The 25,000-nt window shown below is 45.3% G+C and overlaps 1 protein-coding gene across 1 annotated transcript in view; it reads right to left on the bottom strand.

Moving 5' to 3' along the window:
• The window catches only part of LOC115206596 (phosphatidylinositol 3,4,5-trisphosphate 5-phosphatase 2A), a gene marked incomplete in the record, with an annotated part of 39,083 nt that extends 14,520 nt beyond the window's left edge, over positions 1 to 24,563 (bottom strand). Inside the window, 5 exon segments of the mRNA XM_029773740.1 lie at positions 952 to 1,098; positions 1,716 to 1,806; positions 7,340 to 7,484; positions 12,167 to 12,230; positions 23,890 to 24,563. Coding sequence (XP_029629600.1) covers positions 952 to 1,098; positions 1,716 to 1,806; positions 7,340 to 7,484; positions 12,167 to 12,230; positions 23,890 to 24,059 — 617 coding nt within the window.
• Between the last annotated feature and the right edge of the window lie 437 nt (positions 24,564 to 25,000).

Genomic DNA, 25,000 nt, shown 5'->3' with positions numbered 1-25,000 from the left:
GTGTGTGTGTGTGTGTGTGTGTGTGTGTGTGTGTGTGTGTGTCTGAGAGAGAACATTGTGTGTGTGTGTGTGTGTGTCTGTGAGAGAGAACATTGTGTGTGTGTGTGTGTGTGTGTCTGTGAGAGAGAACATTGTGTGTGTGTGTGTGTGTGTGTGTCTGTGAGAGAACATTGTGTGTGTGTGTGTGTGTGTGTGTCTGTGAGAGAACATTGTGTGTGTGTGTGTGTCTGTGAGAGAACATTGTGTGTGTGTGTGTGTCTGAGAGAGAACATTGTGTGTGTGTGTGTGTGTGTCTGTGAGAGACAACATTGTGTGTGTGTGTGTCTGTGAGAGACAACATTGTGTGTGTGTGTGTCTGTGAGAGACAACATTGTGTGTGTGTGTGTCTGTGAGAGACAACATTGTGTGTGTGTGTGTCTGTGAGAGACAACATTGTGTGTGTGTGTGTCTGTGAGAGACAACATTGTGTGTGTGTGTGTGTGTGACAACATTGTGTGTGTGTGTGTGTGTGTGACAACATTGTGTGTGTGTGTGTGTGTGTGTGTGTGTGTGTGTCTGTGAGAGAGAACATTGTGTGTGTGTGTGTGTCTGTGAGAGACAACATTGTGTGTGTGTGTGTGTCTGTGAGAGACAACATTGTGTGTGTGTGTGTCTGTGAGAGACAACATTGTGTGTGTGTGTGTGTGTGTGAGAGAGAACATTGTGTGTGTGTGTGTGTGTGTGTGTGTGTGTGTGTGTGTGTGTGTCTGTGAGAGAGAACATTGTGTGTGTGTGTGTGTGTGTGTCTGAGAGAGAACATTGTGTGTGTGTGTGTGTCTGTGAGAGAGAACATTGTGTGTGTGTGTGTGTCTGAGAGAGAACATTGTGTGTGTGTGTGTGTGTGTGTCTGTGAGAGAGAACATTGTGTGTGTGTGTGTGTGTGTCTGTGAGAGACAACATTGTGTGTGTCACCCGTTGAGGCGTTTGCAGGAGGACACCAGTGTCTTGTTGAGGTGGGGCAGAGAGCTGGCTCCCTGTTTGACAGCCTCCAGGTCCAGAGCGTAGCTTCCCTTCAGATACTCATGGGAAATGGTGCTCAGGCCGTTAGCAGCAGGGGCGCTAAAGTAGGACGGCACAACATCACAATCCGTGTCAGTAGAACAGACACGGGTCTTAAATCCTCTGGATTTGCCATAGAGACCATGGGAGGGGGGGGGGGACTGGCCTTGTATAGAACACTGAAGAAGACAGGACAACAACTTTCCAAAGTCACAGATTTCCTCAGGATCAAACGGCTGCTGACTCACTGTCTAAGCAAGACAAACTACACACACGCAGTTTCTGTGGAGTCACACACACACACACAGAGAGAACACACACACAGAACACAAACACAGAACACAAACCACAGCATCCTCTCTGAGCTGTGTGGTTTTAAACAGGATGTTGTCTTCCTATCTCAGGAAATGGGGGGGGAGAGAGGATAGAAAACGAGGAGAAGAGGGAAGACAGGGGAAGGGATCTTGAGGGTTGTTCTTGGCCCTGAACAGACTTACTGAATCAATACAACCAGCATCAGTTGGTAGGCAATTGATCACATTTAAGACCCACCTTTTACTAGGGCCAATGTTTTACCAGATCACGCACAACTGTGTGTGTTTAATCTGTGTGTGTGTGTTTGTTCTGTGTGTGTGTGTGTTCTGTGTGTGTGTGTGTGTTTGTTCTGTGTGCTGTACCTGTCGGTTGGTGTCTCCGGGGCGGAGCCTGTAGGTGTTGTGGAGGAGGAGGCGGAACGAGGAGGAAGGGGTGGCTTCTCATCTTCCCCATCTGACCAATCACATAGAGAGAGAGAGATAACACTTGACCAATCAGAGAAAAAGACAGAGACGGAGCGAGACACAGACAGAGATACCAGTCTTTCAGAGCGTTCACAGTCAGCCCACTGACACCCCTATCAGATCACAGCAAAATCACAGTCTACCTGAACAGAGCAATACTCAATCATGAGGCATCAAAGCCAAAGGAACTGAGTAATATTAAGAAATGCTATAGATGGAAGGAATGTAGCGTGGAAACCTACCAAAAAACAATTAGGTAACAACAAATTCAATCCCTTTTAGACTTCCTGGACAAAATGTTCCACTGTAATAGTGAAGGTGTAAACTTGGCAGTAGAAAGTCTAAACGGTATATTTGACCTCTCAGCTTCCCTATTAAATCTAAACATTTCAAGCAGACAACCCAAATTTCAAATTAACAACAAAATGACAAATGGTTTGATGAAGAATGCAAAAACCTAAGATATAAATTGAGAAACCTGTCCAACCAAAAACATAGAGACCCAGAAAACCTGAGTCTACGCCTTCACTATGGTGAATCACTACAACAATACAGACATACACTACGGAGAAAGAAGGAACAGCACGTCAGAAATCAGCTCAATGTAATTGAAGAATCCATAGAATCTAACCACTTCTGGGAAAATTGGAAAACACTAAACAAACAACAACACAAAGACTTATCTATCCAAAACAGAGATGTATGGGTAATCCACATCTTTTTGGCTTGAAAATAAACAACAAACAGCAAAAACATATACATGATTAAATACAAATCTTAGAATAAACTATTAAAGACTACCAGAACCCACTGGATTCTCCAATTGCATTGAATGAACAACAAGACAAAATACAAACCCTCCAACCCAAAAAGGCCTGTGGTGTTGATGGTATCCTCAATGAAATGATAAAATATACAGATCACACATTCCAATTGCTAATACTTAAACTCTAACATCATCCTCAGCTCTGGCATCTTCCCCAATATTTGGAACCAAGGACTGATCACCCCAATCCACAAAAGTGGAGACAAATTTGACCCCATTAACTACCGTGGGATATGCGTCAACAGCAACCTTGGGAAAATCCTCTGCATTATCATTAACAGCAGACTCGTACATTTCCTCAGTGAAAACAATGTACTGAGCAAATGTCAGATTGGTTTTTTACCAAATTACCGTACGACAGACCACATATTCACCCTGCACAGCCTAATTGACAAATAAATCAAAACAAAGGCAAAGTCTTCTCATGCTTTGTTAATTTCCAGAAAGCTTTTGACTCAATTTGGCTTGAGGGTTTGCTATACTGGTCGTCCCCAAAGCCAACACCTCCTTTGGCCGTATTTCCTTCCAGTTCTCTGCTGCCAATGACTGGAACGAATTGCAAAAATCACTGAAGCTGGAGACTTATATCTCCCTGACTAACTTTAAGCGTCAGCTGTCAGAGCAGCTTACCGATCGCTGCAGCTGTACACAGCCCATCTGTAAATAGCCCAACCAACTACCTACCTACCTACCTCATCCCTATACTTGTTTTTCTGCTGTTTTGCACACCAGGATTTCTACTTGCAGATCCTCATCCGCACATATATCACTCCAGTGCAAATTGCTAAATTGTAATTATTTTGCCACTATTGTCCTATTTATTGCCTTACCTCCTTACTACATTTGCACACACTGTATATAGATATTTATATTGTGTTATTGACTATATGCTTGTTTATTCCATGTGTAACTCCGTGTTGTTTTTGTCGCACTGCTTTGCTTTATCTTGGCTAGGTCGCAGTTGTACATGAGAACTCGTTCTCAACTGGCCTACCTGGTTAAATAAAGGTTAAATATATAAATAAATAAAAAAATAAAAAATACAAATTGATGGAAAGTGGTGTTGGGGGAAAAACACAAAAAACATAATGCATGTACACAAACAACAAGTGTGTGGTTAAAATTGGCCAAAATATAAATGTCTTTCCACAGGGTCGGCGGGTGAGACAGGGATGCACCTTAAGCACCACCCTCTTCAACATACATACATACATACATACATACATACATACATACATACATACATACATACATACATACATGAATTGGCGAGGGCACTAGAATAGTCTTCAGCACCCGGCCTCACCCTACTAGAATCTGAAGTCAAATGTCTACTGTTTGCTGATGATCTGGTGCTTCTGTCCCCAACCAAGGAGGGCCTACAGCAGCACCTAGATCTTCTGCACAGATTCTGTCAGACCTGGGCCCTGAGAGTAAATCTCATTAAGACAAAACTAAATGTTCCAAAAAAGGTCCAGTTACAAGGACCAAAAATACAAATTCTATCTAGACACCATTGCCCTAGAGCACACAAAAAACTATACATACCTCGGCCTAAACATCAGCACCACAGGTAACTTCCACAAAGCTGTGAACAATCTGAGAGACAAGGCAAGAAGGGCCTTCTATGCCATTAAAAGGAACATCAATTCGACATACCAATTAGGATCTGGCTAAAAATACTTGAATCAGTTATAGAACCCTTTGCCCGTTATGGTTGTGAGGTCTGGGGTCCGCTCACCAACCAAGAATTCACAAAATGGGACAAAAACATCAAATAATGCATGCAGAGCAGAATTAGGCCGATACCCGCTAATTATAAAATCCATAAAAGAAACATTAAAATCTACAACCACCTAAAAAGGAAGCGATTCCCAAACCTTCAATAACAAAGCGATCACCTACAGATAGATGAATTTAGAGAAGAGTCCCCTAAGCAAGCTGGTCCTGGGGCTCTGTTCACAAACAATAACAGACCCCACAGAGCCCCAGGACAGCAACACAATTAGACCCAGCCAAACCATGAGAGACAATGGAAAGAATTAACAAAAAAATAGAGCAAACTAAACTCAGGAAAAAAAGAAACGTCCCCTTTTCAGGACACTGTCTTTCAAAGATAATTCGTAAAAATCCAAATAACTTCACAGATCTTCATTGTAAAGGGTTTAAACACCGTTTCCCATGTTTGTTCAATGAACCATAAATAATTAATGAACATGCACCTGTGGAACGGTCGTTAAAACACTAACAGCTTACAGACGGTAGGCAATTATGGTCACAGTTATAAAAACTTAGGACACTAAAGAGGCCTTTCTACTGACTCTGAAAAACACAAAAAGAAAGATGCCCAGGGTCCCTGCTCATCTGCTTGAATGTGCCTTAGGCATGCCGCAAGGAGGCATGAGGACTACAGATGTGGCCAGGGCAATAAATTGCAATGTCCATACTGTGAGACGCCTAAGACAGCACTACAGGGAGACAGGACGGTCAGCTGATCGTCCTCGCAGTGGCAGACCACGTGTAACAACACCTGCACAGGATGGGTACATCCGAACATCACACCTGCAGGACAGGTACCGGATGGCAACAACACCTGCCCGAGTTACACCAGGAATGCACAATCCCTCTATCAGTGCCCAGACTGTCTGCAATAGGCTAGGAGAGGCTGGACTGAGGGCTTGTAGGCCTGTTGTAAGGAAGGTCCTCACCAAACATCACCGGCAACAACGTCGCCTATGGGCACAAACCCACCGTTGCTGGACCAGACAGGACTGGCAGAAAGTGCTCTTCACTGACGAGTCGCGGTTTTGTCTCACCAGGGGTGATGGTGGGATTCGCGTTATTCATCGAAGGAATGAGCGTTACACCGAGGCCTGTACTCTGGAGCGGGATCGATTTGGAGGTGAAGGGTCCATCATGGTCTGGGGCGGTGTGTCACAGCATCATCGGACGGAGCTTGTTGTCATTGCAGGCAATCTCAACGCTGTGCGTTACAGGGAAGACATCCTCCTCCCTCACGTGGTACCCTTCCTGCAGGCTCATCCTGACCCTCCAGCATGACAATGCCACCAGCCATACTGCTCCTTCTGTGTGTGATTTCCTACAAGACAGTAATGTCAGTGTTTTGCCATGGCCAGCGAAGAGCCCGGATCTCAATCCCATTGAGCACGTCTGGGACCCGTTGGATCGGAGGGTGAGGGCTAGGGCAATTCCCCCCCAGAGATATCGGGAACTTGCAGTTGCCTTGGTGGAAGAGTGGGGTAACATCTCACAGCAAGAACTGGCAAATCTGGTGCAGTCCATGAGGAGGAGATGCACTGCAGTACTTAACTTAAGGTATAGGGGGCAGTATTTTCGATTTCAGATATAAAGCTGATGAAGATCAAAGGTAAGTGAATATTTATAATGCTATTTATGATTTTAGATGACTCCAAAATGGCGGGTATCTGTATTGCCTGATGTATTTTTCTGAGCGCCGTACTCAGATTATTGCAAAGTGTGCTTTCCCCTTGAAGCTTTTTTTAAATCTGTCACAGCGGTTGCATTAAAAAGATGTTTATCTATAATTCTTTGAATAACAGTTTAATATTTTATCAACGTTTATGATGAGTATTTTTGTAAATTGTTGTGCTGATTCACCGGCGGTTTTGGAGGCAAAATATTTTCTGAACATCATGCGCCAATGTAAAATGGGTTTTTTGGATATAAATATGATATATGATATAGGATTTTGGATATAAATATCAAACAAAACATACATGTATTGTGTAACATTGAGTCCTAGGAGTGTCATCTGATGAAGATCAAAGGTTAGTGCTTAATTTTAGCTGTATTTCTGGTTTTTGTGACCCCTCTCCTGTTTGGAAAATGGCTGTGTGGTTTTTCTTGTGTTGGCACTGTCCTAACATAATCTAACTTTATGCTTTCGCCGTAAAGCCTTTTTGAAATCGGACAATGTGGTTGGATTTAGGACAAGTGTATCTTTAAAATGGTGTAAAATAGTTGTACGTTGGAGAAATTTGAATTATGACATTTTGTTGTTTTGAATATTGCCCGCCCTGATATTTCACTGGCTGTGTCCCGCAGGTGGGACGCTAGCGTCCCATGTAGCCCATAGAAGTTAATGCAGCTGGTGGCCACACCAGATAATGATTGTTACTTTTGATCCCCCCTTTGTTCAGGGACACATTTTCCATTTTTGTTAGTCACATGTCTGTGGAACTTGTTCAGTTTATGTCTCAGTTGTTGAATCTTGTTATGTTCACACAAATATTTTCACATGTTAAGTTTGCTGAAGATAAACACAGTTGACAGTGAGAGGACGTTTCTTTTTTTGTAGAGTTTAGAATGTTATTTGACTCTAAACAGAGAGTACACAGTGGCAGAATACCTGACCACTGTGACTGACCCAAAATTATGGAAAGCTTTGACTATGTACAGACTCAGTGAGCATAGCCTTGCTATTGAGAGAGGCCGCCGTAGGCAGACCTGGCTCTCAAGAAAAAACAGGCTATGTGCACACTGCCCACAAAATGAGGTGGAAACAGCTGCACTTCTTAACCTCCTGCCAAATGTATGACCATATTAAAGAAACATACTTCCTTTAGATTACACAGACCCACAAAGATGTCCAAAACAAATCCAATGTTGCTGAACTCCCATATGTATCATCTCAATGTTGCTAAACTTTATGTACCTGAGTAATCCCTGTCCTCTGGGAGGCTCTCCTCTCTGTCTACGGGGTACAGTAGAGTGCTGACCAGTCCCTGGCTGGGCTGGAGGTACAACAGGACCAGCTCTGGGAGGCTCTTAAACCGCTTAGGCTGCACCCCCTGAGACGTCTGGGAGAGAGGAGCGAGAGAGGAGCGAGAGAGGATGGAGAGAGGATGGAGAGAGGATGGAGAGAGGATGGAGAGAGGATGGAGAGAGGATGGAGAGAGGATGGAGAGAGGAGCGAGAAAGGATGGAGAGAGAGTGAGCACTTCAAAGAAATACACTTGTGCAGAAACACATCACACTCTGGACAGCACGTTCAGAATAAAGCTGGGTGGGTGGGTAGGTAGGTAGGTAGGTATGTAGGTAGCAGATTGGTAGCTAGGTAGTAGTTTGTTAGGTAGGTATTTGATTGCTTGATAGGCAGCTAAGTAGTAGATTGGTAGGTAGGTAGGTAGGTAGGTAGGTAGGTAGTAAATTGCACAGGAGGTTGGTGGCACCATTGGGGAGAACAGGCTTGTGGTAATGGCTGGAGCAGAATCAGTACATTTACATTTTACATTTTAGTCATTTAGCAGACGCTCTTATCCAGAGCGACTTACAGTAGTGAATGCATACATTTCATACATTTTTTTTTCCTGTGCTGGCCCCCCGTGGGAATCGAACCCACAACCCTGGCGTTGCAAACACCATGCTCTACCAACTGAGCTACAGGGAAGGCTATCATTTAAACTCAGTTTTTCATAATTCCTGACACTTAACCCTAGTAAAAAATCCCTGTTTTAGGTCAGCTAGGATCACCACTTTATTTTAAGAACGTGAAATGTCAGAATAATAGTGGAGAGAACGATTTATTTCAGCTTTTATTTCTTTCATCACATTCCCAGTGGGTCAGAAGTTTACATACACTCAATTAGTATTTGGTAGCATTGCCTTTAAAATTGTTTAACTTAGGTCAAATGTTTCAGGTAGCCTTCCACAAGCTTCCCACAATAAGTTGGGTGAATTTTGGCCCATTTCTCCTGACAGAGCTAGTGTAACTGAGTCAGGTTTGTAGGCCTCCTTGCTCGCACACGCCTTTTCAGTTCTGCCCACACATTTTCTATAGGATTGAGGTCATGGCTTTGTGATGGCCACTCCAATACCTTAACTTTGTTGTCCTTAAGCCATTTTGCCACCACTTTGGAATTATGCTTGGGGTCATTGTCCATTTGGAAGACCCATTTGAGACCAAGCTTCAACTTCCTGACTGACGTCTTGAGATGTTGCTTCAATATATCCACATAATGTTTCTTCCTCATGATGCCATCTATTTTGTGAAGTGCACCAGTCCCTCCAGCAGCAAAGCACCCCCACAACATGATGCTGCCCCCCCCGTGCTTCACGGTTGGGATGGTGTTCCTCAGCTTGCAAGCCCCCCCCCCCCCTTTTTCCTCCAAACATAACGATGGTCATTATGGCCAAACAGTTCTATTTTTGTTTCATCAGACCAGAGGACATTTCTCCAAAAAGTACGATCTTTGTCCCCATGTGCAGTTGTAAACTGTAGTCTGGAATTTTTTTTATGGCTGTTTTTGAGCAGTGGCTTCTTCCTTGCTGAGCGGCCTTTCAGGTTATATCGATATAGGACTCGTTTTACTGTGGATATAGATACTTTTGTACCTGTTTCCTCCAGCGTCTTCACAAGGTCCTTTGCTGTTGTTCTGGGATTGATTTGCACTTTTCACACCAAAGTACGTTCATCTCTAGGAGACAGAATGCGTCTCCTTCATGAGCGGTATGACGGCTGCGTGGTCCCATGGTGTTTATACTTGCATACTATTGTTTGTACAGATGAACGTGGTACCTTCAGGTATTTGGAAATTGCTCCCAAGGATGAACCAGACTTGTGGAGGTCTACAATTAGTATGGTTGATTTCTTTTGATTTTCCCATGACGTCAAGCAGAGGCACTGAGTTTGAAGGTAGGCCTTGAAATACATCCACAGGTACACCTCCAATTGACTCAAATGATGTCAATTAGCCTATCAGAAGCTTCTAAAGCCATGACATCATTTTCTAGCTTTTTAAAGGCACAGTCAACTTAGTGTATGTAAACTTCTGACCCACTGGAATTATGATAGTGAATTAAAAGTGAAATAATCTGTCTGTAAACAATTGTTGGAAAAATTACTTGTGTCATGCACAAAGTAGATGTCCTAACCGACTTGCCAAAACTATAGTTTGTTAACAAGAAATTTGTGGAGTGGTTGAAAAACGAGTTTTAATGACTCCAACCTAAGTGTATGTAAACTTCCAACTTCAACTGTAGATCAAACACTTGGTTTCCAGGTGTTCGATGCCATTCGCCTCGTTCCGGCCATTATTATGACCCGTTCTCTCCTCCACTGGCAGGTAGGTGGGTAGGTAGTAGATTGGTAGGTAGTAGGGTAGGTAGTAGTTTGGTGGGTAGGTAGTAGATTGGTAGATAGGTGGGTAGGTAGTAGATTGGTGGGTAGGTAGTAGTTTGGTAGGTAGGTGGGTAGGTAGTAGATTGGTAGGTAGGTAGTAGATTGGTAGGTAGGTAGTAGTTTGGTAGGTTGGTGGGTAGGTAGTAGTTTGGTAGGTAGGAAGGTAGAAGAGTAGGTAGTAGTTTGGTAGGTAGGTGGGTAGGTAGTAGATTGATAGGTAGGAAGGTAGAAGAGTAGGTAGTAGATTGGTAGTTTGGTGGGTAGGTAGTAGATTGATGGGTAGGTAGTAGATTGGTGGGTAGGTAGTAGATTGGTAGGTAGGTGGGTAGGTAGTAGATTGATGGGTAGGTAGTAGATTGGTAGGTAGGTGGGTAGGTAGTAGATTGGTAGTTTGGTGGGTAGGTGGTAGTTTGGTAGGTAGGTGGGTAGGTAGTAGTTTGGTAGGTAGGTGGTAAATTGGTGGGTAGGTGGGTAGAGAGTAAGTAGTAGATTGGTGGGTAGGTGGGTAGAGAGTAGGTAGTAGTTTGGTAGGTAGGTGGGTAGGTAGTAGATTGATAGGTAGGAAGGTAGAAGAGTAGGTAGTAGATTGGTAGTTTGGTGGGTAGGTAGTAGATTGGTGGGTAGGTAGTAGATTGGTGGGTAGGTAGTAGATTGGAGGGTAGGTAGTAGATTGGAGGGTAGGTAGTAGATTGGAGGGTAGGTAGTAGATTGGTAGGTAGGTAGGTAGTAGATTGGTAGTTTGGTGGGTAGGTAGTAGATTGGTAGGTAGGAAGGTAGAAGAGTAGGTAGTAGATTGGTAGTTTGGTGGGTATGTGGTAGATTGGTGGGTAGGTGGTAGATTGGTGGGTAGGTAGTAGATTGATAGGTAGGAGGGTAGATGGGTTGGTAGTAGTTTGGTAGGTAGGAAGGTAGTAGATTTACAGTGGTGTAAGGGAAGCTGTAATACCACTTCCTGTTCATTGATATGTGGATGGAGTGTTTACAGTGGTGTAAGGGAAGCTGTAATACCACTTCCTGTTCATTGATATGTGGATGTAGGGTTTACAGTGGTGTAAGGGAAGCTGTAATACCACTTCCTGTTCATTGATATGTGGACGGAGGGTTTACAGTGGTGTAAGGGAAGCTGTAATACCACTTCCTGTTCATTGATATGTGGACGGAGGGTTTACAGTGGTGTAAGGGAAGCTGTAATACCACTTCCTGTTCATTGATATGTGGACGGAGGGTTTACAGTGGTGTAAGGGAAGCTGTAATACCACTTCCTGTTCATTGATATGTGGACGGAGGGTTTACAGTGGTGTAAGGGAAGCTGTAATACCACTTCCTGTTCATTGATATGTGGACGGAGGGTTTACAGTGGTGTAAGGGAAGCTGTAATACCACTTCCTGTTCATTGATATGTGGACGGAGGGTTTACAGTGGTGTAAGGGAAGCTGTAATACCACTTCCTGTTCATTGATATGTGGACGGAGGGTTTACAGTGGTGTAAGGGAAGCTGTAATACCACTTCCTGTTCATTGATATGTGGACGGAGGGTTTACAGTGGTGTAAGGGAAGCTGTAATACCACTTCCTGTTCATTGATATGTGGATGGAGGGTTTACAGTGGTGTAAGGGAAGCTGTAATACCACTTCCTGTGGTGTAAGGGGAGCTGTAATACCACTTCCTGTGGTGTAAGGGGAGCTGTAATACCACTTCCTGTGGTGTAAGGGAAGCTGTAATACCACTTCCTGTGGTGTAAGGGAAGCTGTAATACCACTTCCTGTGGTGTAAGGGAAGCTGTAATACCACTTCCTGTGGTGTAAGGGAAGCTGTAATACCACTTCCTGTGGTGTAAGGGAAGCTGTAATACCACTTCCTGTGGTGTAAGGGAAGCTGTAATACCACTTCCTGTGGTGTAAGGGAAGCTGTAATACCATAAGGCTCTCAACTGTCAACAAGTGGGGAGTCTGGCAGCCACATTGACTCTGTTTCAGTGACATTTCATTGAACTGAAGCCTTGGTAAACCAAATGATTTGGTGAAACGGAACAAAAGTGAAACAGAGAAATCAGTGTGGATTCCAGGCAAGGGACCAGGAGTGTAGGGAGGGGGGGTATTATGATATGTGAGTGTGTGTTGCGGGGGGATTGGTGACTCTCCCAGCTGCTAGACGCGGAGCACAAAGAGACTGCTGTGTGTTTGTGTGCATGCGTGTGTGTCAGCTCAGAGCCAACACTAGCACCAGAGCCTGCCAGTTCCTACTGGTCCAGGAACACATACAAGTACCCTACACACAGCACATACACACTAGATATGCATAGAAAAAGACCAACTCACACCCATTGGTGTGTGTGTGTATGGAGGTGGTGTGTAGTGGTACCTGGACTGCCAAGAACCCCTCCTCATCTGGGAGGACCCTATAGGTGTGGACATGCTTCTGGAAACTAGACAGAGACAGAGAGAGAGACAGAGAGAGAGACAGAGAGAGAGACAGAGAGACAGAGAGACAAAGAGACAAAGAGACAAAGAGACAAAGAGAGAAATAGAGAGAGAGAGAGAGACAAAGAGAGAAATAGAGAGAGAGAGAGAGAGAGAGAGAGAGAGAGAGAGAGAGAGAGAGAGAGAGAGAGAGAGAGAGAGAGAGAGAGAGAGAGAGAGAGAGAGAGAGAGAGAGAGAGAGAGAGAGGAAGGAGAGAGCGAGAGAGAGAACGTAAAGAGGGATGGAGAGGAGAGAGAGAGGGGGAGGAGTTGGAGAGGGAAGGGAGAGGAAGAGGGAGGAGGAAGACATTAGTGCTTTCATGGATACCACAGGAATTACAGACTCCCTGCAAAGTGTGTGATGGGGATCTGGAGGGAGTTTCAACCTGCTGCTGTCTGTCAAACTCAGCGAACTCAGCATTACTGCTGATAGAACTTACACTCACCCCTACACGTCTCTCCCCCTCTCCCCCCCTCTCCGCGTCTCTCCCCCTCTCCGCGTCTCTCCGCGTCTCTCCCCCTCTCTCCGCCTCTCCCCCCCTCTCCGCGTCTCTCCGCGTCTCTCCCCCTCTCCGCGTCTCTCCGCGTCTCTCCGCGTCTCTCCGCGTCTCTCCCCCTCTCCGCGTCTCTCCGCGTCTCTCCCCCTCTCCGCGTCTCTCCGCGTCTCTCCGCGTCTCTCCCCCTCTCCGCGTCTCTCCGCGTCTCTCCCCCTCTCCCCCCCTCTCCGCGTCTCTCCCCCTCTCCGCGTCTCTCCGCGTCTCTCCCCCTCTCTCCCCCTCTCCGCGTCTCTCTCTCTCCCCCTCTCCCCCCCCTCTCCGCGTCTCTCCCCCTCTCCGCGTCTCTCCGCGTCTCTCCCCCTCTCCCCCCCTCTCCGCGTCTCTCCGCGTCTCTCCCCCTCTCCGCGTCTCTCCGCGTCTCTCCCCCTCTCTCCCCCTCTCTCCGCCTCTCCCCCCCTCTCCGCGTCTCTCCGCGTCTCTCCCCCTCTCCGCGTCTCTCCGCGTCTCTCCCCCTCTCCGCGTCTCTCCGCGTCTCTCCGCGTCTCTCCCCCTCTCCGCGTCTCTCCGCGTCTCTCCGCGTCTCTCCCCCTCTCCGCGTCTCTCCGCGTCTCTCCCCCTCTCCCCCCCTCTCCGCGTCTCTCCCCCTCTCCCCCCCTCTCCGCGTCTCTCCCCCTCTCCGCGTCTCTCCGCGTCTCTCCCCCTCTCCCCCCCTCTCCGCGTCTCTCCGCGTCTCTCCCCCTCTCCGCGTCTCTCCGCGTCTCTCCGCGTCTCTCCGCGTCTCTCCGCGTCTCTCCCCCTCTCTCCGCGTCTCTCCCCCTCTCCGCGTCTCTCCCCCTCTCCGCGTCTCTCCCCCTCTCCGCGTCTCTCCCCCTCTCCGCGTCTCTCCCCCTCTCCGCGTCTCTCCCCCTCTCCCCGTCTTTCCGCGTCTCTCCCTAACAGGATAATGCTTCCTTACAGGTGTAGACTAACAGGGTAATGCTTCCTTACAGGTGTAGACTAACAGGGTAATGCTTACTTACAGGTGTAGACTAACAGGGTAATGCTTACTTACAGGTGTAGACTAACAGGATAATGCTTACTTACAGGTGTAGACTAACAGGATAATGCTTCCTTACAGGTGTAGACTAACAGGGTAATGCTTCCTTACAGGTGTAGACTAACAGGGTAATGCTTCCTTACAGGTGTAGACTAACAGGGTAATGCTTCCTTACAGGTGTAGACTAACAGGGTAATGCTTCCTTACAGGTGTAGACTAACAGGGTAATGCTTACTTATGGGCCCTTCCCAACAATGCAGAGAGAAGTAAAGAGTAACACTAGGAACACATACACAATGAGTAATGATAACTTGGCTATATACACGGGGTACCAGTACCAAGACAATACGAGGTATTTGAGGTAGATATGTACATATTGGATAAAGTGACAGGATAGATGATAAACAGTAACAGCAGCATATGTGATGAATCGAAAGAGTTAGTGCAGACAGACAGACAGACACACAGACAGACACACAGACAGAGACAGACAGAGACAGACAGACAGAGACAGACAGAGACAGACAGAGACAGACAGAGACAGACAGACCAGACAGACCAGACAGAGACAGACAGACAGAGACAGACAGACCAGACAGACCAGACAGAGACAGACAGACCAGACAGAGACAGACAGAGACAGACAGACCAGACAGAGACAGACAGACCAGACAGAGACAGACAGACCAGACAGACCAGACAGACCAGACAGACCAGACAGACCAGACCAGACAGAGACAGACAGACCAGACCAGACAGAGACAGACAGACCAGACAGACCAGACAGACCAGACAGACCAGACAGACCAGACAGACCAGACAGACCAGACCAGACCAGACAGAGACAGACAGACCAGACAGACCAGACAGACCAGACAGACCAGACAGACCAGACAGACCAGACAGACCAGACCAGACAGACCAGACAGACCAGACCAGACAGAGACAGACAGACCAGACAGACCAGACAGACCAGACAGACCAGACAGAGACAGACAGACCAGACAGACCAGACACCTCTGCCCACGTCAGTACCCTCTTCTCTCCCCGAGCACAAAGCAGTAGACTATCAATAGCTAGATGTCTACAGGAAACGTTGGCTGCTACCCCCCCATCAGTAGTTTCACATCAGAACACATCTGGTGACCATGTTACTAAAACACTCAGAGGGGAAACACATATACCTCCATCTGATTCAGACTATTCCACCCACCTCCCTACCAGCACACTAAGTAAGGCTGGGTCTACTGTTCTATTTTTAGCGTTGTCATGAAGATTCTTTTTCCAGGCTACGTCTGGCGATCACAAGGGTATGAGGAAGAGGAAATCACACTCCAAAACAAGCTGAGATGTTTGAAACACACACAGTCCTCCGTGGTGTGTGTGAGTGGTGGAGACGAGTGAGACATCTCTTCCTGTGGCTACTGTAGAACGCTGCTATTGTCCCTGTAGCAACACTCAACTATACCAGGAATACAACTGTAGAACGCTGCTATTGTCCCTGTAGCAACACTCAACTATACCAGGAATACAACTGTAGAACGCTGCTATTGTCCCTGTAGCAACACTCAACTATACCAGGAATACAACTGTAGAACGCTGCTATTGTCCCTGTAGCAACACTCAACTATACCAGGAATACAACTGTAGAACGCTGCTATTGTCCCTGTAGCAACACTCAACTATACCAGGAATACAACTTGTGACTCTGCATGCAGAATTCTGATAAAACATCCTCAGTGTACAATGTAAAACACCAAATAATGCACGCAGAGCAGAATTAGGCCGATACCCACTAATTATCAAAATCCAGAAAAGAGCCGTTAAATTCTACAACCATCTAAAAGGAAGCGATTCCCAAACCTTCCATAATAGAGTCATCACCTACAGAGAGATGAACCTGGAGAAGAGTCCCCTAAGCAAGCTGGTCCTGGGGCTCTGTTCACAAACACACCCCACAGAGCCATCACCTACAGAGAGATGAACCTGGAGAAGAGTCCCCTAAGCAAGCTGGTCCTGGGGCTCTGGTCACAAACACACCCCACAGAGTCATCACCTACAGAGAGATGAACCTGGAGAAGACCCCCCTAAGCAAGCTGGTCCTCAGGCTCTGTTCACAAACACAAACAGACCCCACAGAGCCCCAGGACAGCAACACAATTAGACCCAACCAAATCATGAGAAAACCAAAAGACAATTATTTCCAATATGTCAAGTAATTAACTAGAATTAACTAGAATGCTCTTTGACCCTAAACAGAGAGTACACAGTGGCAGAATACCTGACCACTGTGACTGACCCAAAAAAATGAAGGAAAGCTTTGACTATGTACAGTGAGCATAGCCTTGCTATTGAGAGAGGCTGTCATAGCCGGTCTTCTCTTGAGTGCCAGGTCTGCCTATGTGCACACTGCCCACACAATGAGGTGGAAACTGAGTTTCACTTCCTAACCTCCTGCCAAATGTATGACCATATTAGAGACATATTTCCCTCAGATTACACAGACCCAAAAAAAGAATTTGAAAACAAATCCAGTGTTGATAAACTCTCATATCTATTGGGTGAAATACCACAGTGTGTCATCACAGCAGCTAGATGTGTGACCTGTTGCCACAAGAAAAGGGCAACCAGTGAAGAACCAACAGTAAAAATAAACTATATTTACTGTCTATTTATTTCCCCTTTCATACTTCAACTATTTGCACCTTCCCCTTACATAGCCAATAATATAACATTTGAAATGTCTATAATATTTAAAAACATTTGTGAGTGCAATGTTCACTGTTAATTTATGATTGTTTACTGAACTTTTGTTTATGATCTATTTCACTTGCTTTGACAATGTTAACATATGTTTCCCATGCCAATAAAGCCCCTTGAATTGAATTGAGAGAGAGAGAAAGAGAGACATGGAGAGAAACAGAGAGACAACGATGAGACAGCCTATAGGGAGGAAGTCAGAGACCTGGCTGGGTGGTTCCAGAATAACAACCTATCCCTCAACGTAACCAAGACTAAGGAGATGATTGTGGACTACAGGAAAAATGAGGACCGAACACGCCCCCATTCTCATCGACGGGGCTGTAGTGGAGCAGGTTGAGAGCTTCAAGTTCCTTGGTGCCCACATCACTAACAAGTTATCATGACCCAAACACACCAAGACAGTCGTGAAGAGGGCACGACAAAGCTTATTCCCCCTCAGGAAACTAAAAAGATTTGGCATGGGTCCTGAGATCCTCAAAAGGTTCTACAGCTGCAACATCGAGAGCATCCTGACTGGTTGCATCACTGCCTGGTACGGCAACTGCTCGGCCTCCGACCGCAAGGCACTACAGAGGGTAGTGCAAACGGCCCAGTACATCACTGGGGCTAAGCTGCCTACCATCCAGGACTTCTACACCAGGCGGTGTCAGAGGAAGGCCCTAAAAATTGTCAGACCCCAGCCACCCCAGTCATAGACCGTTCTCTCTACTATCGCATGGCAAGCGGTACCGGAGTGCCAAGTCTTGGACAAAAAGGCTTCTCAACAGCTTTTACCCCCAAGCCATAAGACTCCTGAACAGGTAACCAAATGGCTACCCAGACTATCTGCATTGTGTGCCCCCCCCCATTCCCCCCAACCCCTCTTTTACGCTACTGCTACTCTCTGTTGATCATATATGCATAGCCACTTTAACCATATCTACATACTACCTCAATCAGCCTGACTAACCGGTGTCTGTATGTAGCCTCGCTACTTTATATAGCCTCACTACTGTATATAGCCTCGCTACTTTATATAGCCTCACTACTTTATATAGCCTCGCTACTGTATATAGCCTCGCTACTTTATATAGCCTCGCTACTTTTATAGCCTTGCTACTGTATGTAGCCTCGCTACTTTATATAGCCTCGCTACTTTATATAGCCTCGCTACTTTATATAGCCTCGCTACTTTATATAGCCTCGCTACTTTATATAGCCTCGCTACTTTATATAGCCTCGCTACTTTATATAGCCTCGCTACTTTATATAGCCTCGCTACTTTATAGCCTCGCTACTTTATATAGCCTCGCTACTGTATATAGCCTCGCTACTTTATATAGCCTCGCTACTTTATATAGCCTCGCTACTTTATAGCCTCGCTACTTTATATAGCCTCGCTACTGTATATAGCCTCGCTACTGTATATAGCCTCGCTACTGTATATAGCCTCGCTACTTTATATAGCCTCGCTACTTTATAGCCTCACTACTTTATATAGCCTCGCTACTTTATAGCCTCGCTACTGTATATAGCCTCGCTACTGTATATAGCCTCGCTACTGTATATAGCCTCGCTACTTTATAGCCTCACTACTTTATATAGCCTCACTACTTTATATAGCCTCGCTACTTTATATAGCCTCGCTACTTTATATAGCCTCGCTACTTTATATAGCCTCGCTACTTTATAGCCTCGCTACTTTATATAGCCTCGCTACTTTATATAGCCTCGCTACTTTATAGCCTCGCTACTTTATATAGCCTCGCTACTTTATATAGCCTCGCTACTTTATATAGCCTGTCTTTTTACTGTTGTTTTATTTCTTTACCTACCTATTGTTCACCTAATACCTTTTTTTGCACTATTGGTTAGAGCCTGTAAGTAAACATTTCACTGTAAGGTCTACTACACCTGTTGTATTCAGCATTTCACTGTAAGGTCTACTACACCTGTTGTATTCAGCATTTCACTGTAAGGTCTACTACACCTGTTGTATTCAGCATTTCACTGTAAGGTCTACACCTGTTGTATTCAGCATTTCACTGTAAGGTCTACACCTGTTGTATTCAGCATTTCACTGTAAGGTCTACACCTGTTGTATTCAGCATTTCACTGTAAGGTCTACACCTGTTGTATTCAGCATTTCACTGTAAGGTCTACACCTGTTGTATTCAGCACTTCACTGTAAGGTCTACACCTGTTGTATTCAGCATTTCAGTGTAAGGTCTACACCTGTTGTATTCGGCATTTCACTGTAAGGTCTACACCTGTTGTATTCAGCATTTCACTGTAAGGTCTACTACACCTGTTGTATTCGGCATTTCACTGTAAGGTCTACACCTGTTGTATTCAGCACTTCACTGTAAGGTCTACACCTGTTGTATTCAGCACTTCACTGTAAGGTCTACACCTGTTGTATTCAGCATTTCACTGTAAGGTCTACACCTGTTGTATTCGGCATTTCACTGTAAGGTCAACACCTGTTGTATTCAGCACTTCACTGTAAGGTCTACACCTGTTGTATTCAGCATTTCACTGTAAGGTCTACACCTGTTGTATTCAGCATTTCACTGTAAGGTCAACACCTGTTGTATTCAGCACTTCACTGTAAGGTCTACACCTGTTGTATTCAGCATTTCACTGTAAGGTCTACTACACCTGTTGTATTCAGCATTTCACTGTAAGGTCTACTACACCTGTTGTATTCAGCATTTCACTGTAAGGTCTACTACACCTGTTGTATTCAGCATTTCACTGTAAGGTCTACAACAGTTGTATTCAGCATTTCACTGTAAGGTCTACTACACCTGTTGTATTCAGCATTTCACTGTAAGGTCTACTACACCTGTTGTATTCAGCATTTCACTGTAAGGTCTACAGCTGTTGTATTCAGCATTTCACTGTAAGGTCTACTACACCTGTTGTATTCAGCATTTCACTGTAAGGTCTACACCTGTTGTATTCAGCATTTCACTGTGAGGTCTACTACACCTGTTGTATTCAGCATTTCACTGTAAGGTCTACTACACCTGTTGTATTCAGCACTTCACTGTGAGGTCTACACCTGTTGTATTCAGCATTTCACTGTGAGGTCTACTACACCTGTTGTATTCAGCACTTCACTGTAAGGTCTACACCTGTTGTATTCAGCATTTCACTGTAAGGTCTACTACACCTGTTGTATTCGGCATTTCACTGTAAGGTCAACACCTGTTGTATTCAGCATTTCACTGTAAGGTCTACTACACCTGTTGTATTCAGCATTTCACTGTAAGGTCTACTACACCTGTTGTATTCAGCATTTCACTGTAAGGTCTACTACACCTGTTGTATTCAGCACTTCACTGTGAGGTCTACTACACCTGTTGTATTCAGCACTTCACTGTAAGGTCTACTACACCTGTTGTATTCAGTATTTCACTGTAAGGTCTACACCTGTTGTATTCAGCATTTCACTGTAAGGTCTACTACACCTGTTGTATTCAGCACTTCACTGTAAGGTCTACACCTGTTGTATTCAGCATTTCACTGTAAGGTCTACTACACCTGTTGTATTCGGCATTTCACTGTAAGGTCAACACCTGTTGTATTCAGCATTTCACTGTAAGGTCTACTACACCTGTTGTATTCAGCATTTCACTGTAAGGTCTACTACACCTGTTGTATTCAGCACTTCACTGTGAGGTCTACTACACCTGTTGTATTCAGCATTTCACTGTAAGGTCTACTACACCTGTTGTATTCAGCATTTCACTGTAAGGTCTACTACACCTGTTGTATTCAGCATTTCACTGTAAGGTCTACTACACCTGTTGTATTCAGCACTTCACTGTAAGGTCTACTACACCTGTTGTATTCAGTATTTCACTGTAAGGTCTACACCTGTTGTATTCGGCGCACGTGACAAATAAACGTTGATTTGATGTGGTAGAGGAGTGGGAGTTAGTGGGCTGAGAGCTAAGAGGTCAGCAGTAAGCTTCACCCCCATGTGTGAGTTTATGATAAACCCAGTGCTGTGTTTAGTGCACTCTGCCTCCATCCCTCTGTTCCCCTCCAGTCCTCTCACGGTTTCCCCTCCAGTCCTCTCACGGTTTCCCCTCCAGTCCTCTCACGGTTTCCCCTCCAGTCCTCTCACGGTTTCCCCTCCAGTCCTCCCACGGTTTCCCCTCCAGTCCTCTCACGGTTTCCCCTCCAGTCCTCTCACGGTTTCCCCTCCAGTCCTCTCACGGTTTCCCCTCCAGTCCTCCCACGGTTTCCCCTCCAGTCCTCTCACGGTTTCCCCTCCAGTCCTCTCACGGTTTCCCCTCCAGTCCTCTCACGGTTTCCCCTCCAGTCCTCTCTTGCACCAACATCGATTATTTTTCCCAAAAGTAGCCCCCCCCCCCCGATCTTCATCTAAGTCACAACAATAGACAAACATAGTGTGCTTAAACTAATAACACACAAATTATTGTATTTTTCTTGTCTATATTGAATACATAATTCAAACATTCCCAGTGTAGGTTGGAAAAAGTATGTGAACCCCAAGGCTAATGACTTCTCCAAAAGCTAATTGGAGTCAGGAGTCAGCTAACCTGGAGTCCAATCAATGAGATGAGATTGGAGATGTTGGTTAGAGCTGCCTTGCCCTATAAAAAACACTCACAGAATTGGAGTTTGCTATTCACAAGAAGCATTGTCTGATGTGAACCATGCCTCAAACAAAAGAGATCTCAGAAGACCTAAGATTAAGAATTGTTGCCTTGCATAAAGCTGGAAAGGGTTACAAAAGTATTTCTAAAAGCCTTGATGTTCATCAGTCCACGGTAAGATAAATTGTCTATAAATGGAGAAAGTTCAGCACTGTTGCTACTCTCCCTTGGACTGGCCATCCTGCAAAGATGACTGCAAGAGCACAGCGCAGAATGCTCAATGAGGTTAAGAAGAATCCTAGAGTGTCAGCTAAAGACTTACAGAAATCTAACATCTCTGTTGACAAGTCTACGATACATAAAAAACTAAACATGAATGCTGTTCATGGGAGGACACCACGGAAGAAGCCACTGCTGTCCAAAAAAAACATTGCTGCACGTCTGAAGTTCGCAAAAGAGCACCTGGATGTTCCACAGCACTACTGGCAAAATATTCTGTGGACAGATGAAACTACAGTTGAGTTGTTTGGAAGGAACACAACACTATGTGTGGAGAAAAAAGGCACAGCACACCAACATCAAAACCTCATCCCAACTGTAAAGTATGGTGGAGGGAGCATCATGGTTTGGAGCTGCTTTGCTGCCTCAGGGCCTGGACAGCTTGCTATCATCGACGGAAAAATTAATTCCAAAGTTTATCAATACTTTTTGCAGGTGAATGAAAGGCTATCTGTCCGCCACTTGAAGCTCAACAGAAGTTGGGTGATGCAACAGGACAACAACCCAAAATAAAGAAGTAAATCAACAACAGAAGAAAATACACTTTCTGGAGTGGCCCAGTCAAAGTCCTGACCTCAACCCGATTGAGATGCAGTGGCATGACCTCAAGAGAGAAGTTCACACCAGACATCCCAAGAATATTGTGGAACTGAAACAGTTTTGTAAAGAGGAATGGTCCAAAATTCCTCCTGACCGTTGTGTAGGTCTGATCCGCAACTACAGAAAACATTTGGTCGAGGTTATTTCTGCCAAAGGAGGGTCAACCAGTTATTACATCCAAGGGCTCCACCCTGCACTGTGAATTTTTACACGGTGTGTCAAATAAAGACATGAACAATTAGAATTGTTAGTGTGTTATTAGTTTAAGCAGAAAGTCTATTGTTGTGACTTAGATGAAGATCAGATAACATTTTATGACCAATTTATGCAGAAATTCAGGTAATTCTAAATGGTTCACATACTTTTTCGTCACACTGTATCTGTAAACCAGCACTGTGTTTCTGCACCCTCATCCATTTACCACAGCCATTCCTACTTTAACAACACGACACAGTTCCCCATCTCTATCTGTGACAGTAGGTTCCACAGGCAGATGACACGGCTGTTCTTCTCTCTGTAATATCTGTCAACAACCACTATTTATCTGTGCTCTGAATATCAGCTAGTCTTATTTTCAGAAAATGCTCCTGAAACATACTGATGTCTGATAGGAAAGGGAAGTGTGTGTGTGTGTGTGTGTGTGTGTGTGTGTGTGTGTGTGTGTGTGTGTGTCACGCTAGAGAGAGGCCTGGGAGAGCTGTAAATCTGTGTGAGGTGATGCCACGACAGCCACCAGGGAGAAGTCCTGTCTCCTGTGTGTGTGTGTGACATGACATGTGATTAAAGCCTGTACTGTGTGGACCAGAAGAACTGTGTGTGTGTGTGTGTAATGTGCCTAGTTGTTTTACATGACCTGAGCAGGTAAAACGTCTCTAAGTACCACAGAGTTGATTGTGTAATAAAAATAGTATTTCCAGAGGTAGCAACAATGGCTGCCCATGCAACCCACTCACACAGCGGACAGGACAAAGGCCCTGGTTCACTGATATGCAGTGAAGCCTTGTCCTCCCTTCCCTGACCACCGTTCCCAACATATTACCTCCACTACACAGTGACTGGATTTAGACTACACGGTAGTGGATTTAGACTACACGGTAGTGGATTTAGACTACACGGTAGTGGATTTAGACTACACCGTAGTGGATTTAGACTACACCGTAGTGGATTTAGACTACACCGTAGTGGATTTAGACTACACAGTGACTGCACAGTGACTGGATTTAGACTACACGGTAGTGGATTTAGATTACACAGTAGTGGATTTAGACTACACAGTAGTGGATTTAGATTACACAGTAGTGGATTTAGACTACACAGTAGTGGATTTAGACTACATAGTAGTGGATTTAGATTACACAGTAGTGGATTTAGATTACACAGTAGTGGATTTAGATTACACAGTAGTGGATTTAGACTACACAGTAGTGGATTTAGATTACACAGTAGTGGATTTAGACTACATAGTAGTGGATTTGGACTACATAGTAGTGATTGCGGTTGAAATAGGGCTACTGTTGGCTGTAGAAAAACAAGACTAAAAACCTACATTGAGTTGTTGTGATGAGTTGACAGGCGCTGTTTTAAGAAACTCACTTTCCCAGATAGTCCTAGTTAGTGAAATAACTAGTTAGTGAAATAACTAGTTAGTAGTCACAGCGGGATATCATTTTTGCTGTAGCTGACTGACTGGGACTAGTAAATTGATTAGTTGCCACGGTGTCCCTCCCAACCATGGGCCAAATGAAAGAGGGGCCCCAGAGGTTTAGAGCCCCGCTAGTCTCTCTATCCGGGGTAGAGCCACACTTTCCCAATGAGAACAGTAACCCCGGTTACTCACAGCACACACAGGGCGTACGCCCCGTTAACACTTTCGCTGTCCCGAACCAGGAAACTCCCGTCGCGTCCCGCGCGGGCCAGCAGCTCCTCGGCAGCAGCTCGACTCAGGTCCCGGTGATACCACAACGGAGACGCTATCCCCAGCGGCAACACCCCGCCGCCACCGGCCATCGCAACAGCCACAGAAAACACACGGTTTCCTGACTTAAACAATCTGAACGAGGCGATAAATCGATCAAATTCGAGTGCGAGTAGTGTGAATCAGAGTTAGGAAACGCGAGAAAGGTGAGAAGTTAATACTTCTCGGTGGGTCGTTTCTGACGCTTCCGCAGTTCCTGAAAGTCTGCCATAGAGGCTCCGCCGCGCTTCCCACGGAAATCATGGAGATGGAGCGAACCGGAGAGTGGGAGGAATTGCAGCTACCGCGAGCTAAACTCTGTCCCTTTCAACCAAGACACAAGACTAGGTCTCACAAAATAGAAACGTCATTTTGTGTTGTGCATGTTTATGCAGCTGAATGTTTAATAATATAGTACTAATTAATACTAATTCACTTCATGTTTTTAGTGTTGCATTTTCTCTGCGAAGTGTGAGTCCACCTAGTGGACATAAAACAGCAGCTCCAACAGGACTGTTACTTAATAACACTTTGTTTTGTTGTAAACCAAGTCTGATCCTTCAACCTACTCCTAAAGCTCAATTTAAATATGAATACGGGTATGCTGTTTTACACCATTCCACTCTCTACTTACACACACACACACACACACACACACACAGAGTGAGTGAGGTGAGTGTGTGTGTGTGTGTGTGTGACCTCAGAGAGAGGCTGTGTATTAATAGCCATATTGACCATGTCCATCTTTCTGCTATTTCTGGCTATGTCATCAGACGGAGTGTGGTGTGTATGTGTGTGTTCTGTAAGTGTGTGTGGAGGCTACATGTGAGAGAGTGTGTGCTGCATCCTAGGCAGCAGAGGCTGTGGCCTGGTAACCACAGGTAACGGGAGGCTAGCCACACCCTTTAGACATTCTGTGACAAACAGAAAAATAAAAGACGAGAACAGACTGTACGCACACACACACACACACACACACACACACACACACACA

The sequence above is a fragment of the Salmo trutta genome, chromosome 13, assembly GCF_901001165.1.
Source record: "Salmo trutta chromosome 13, fSalTru1.1, whole genome shotgun sequence".
Taxonomy (NCBI): domain Eukaryota; kingdom Metazoa; phylum Chordata; class Actinopteri; order Salmoniformes; family Salmonidae; genus Salmo; species Salmo trutta.
This window is presented reverse-complemented; position numbering and strand designations above follow the sequence as displayed.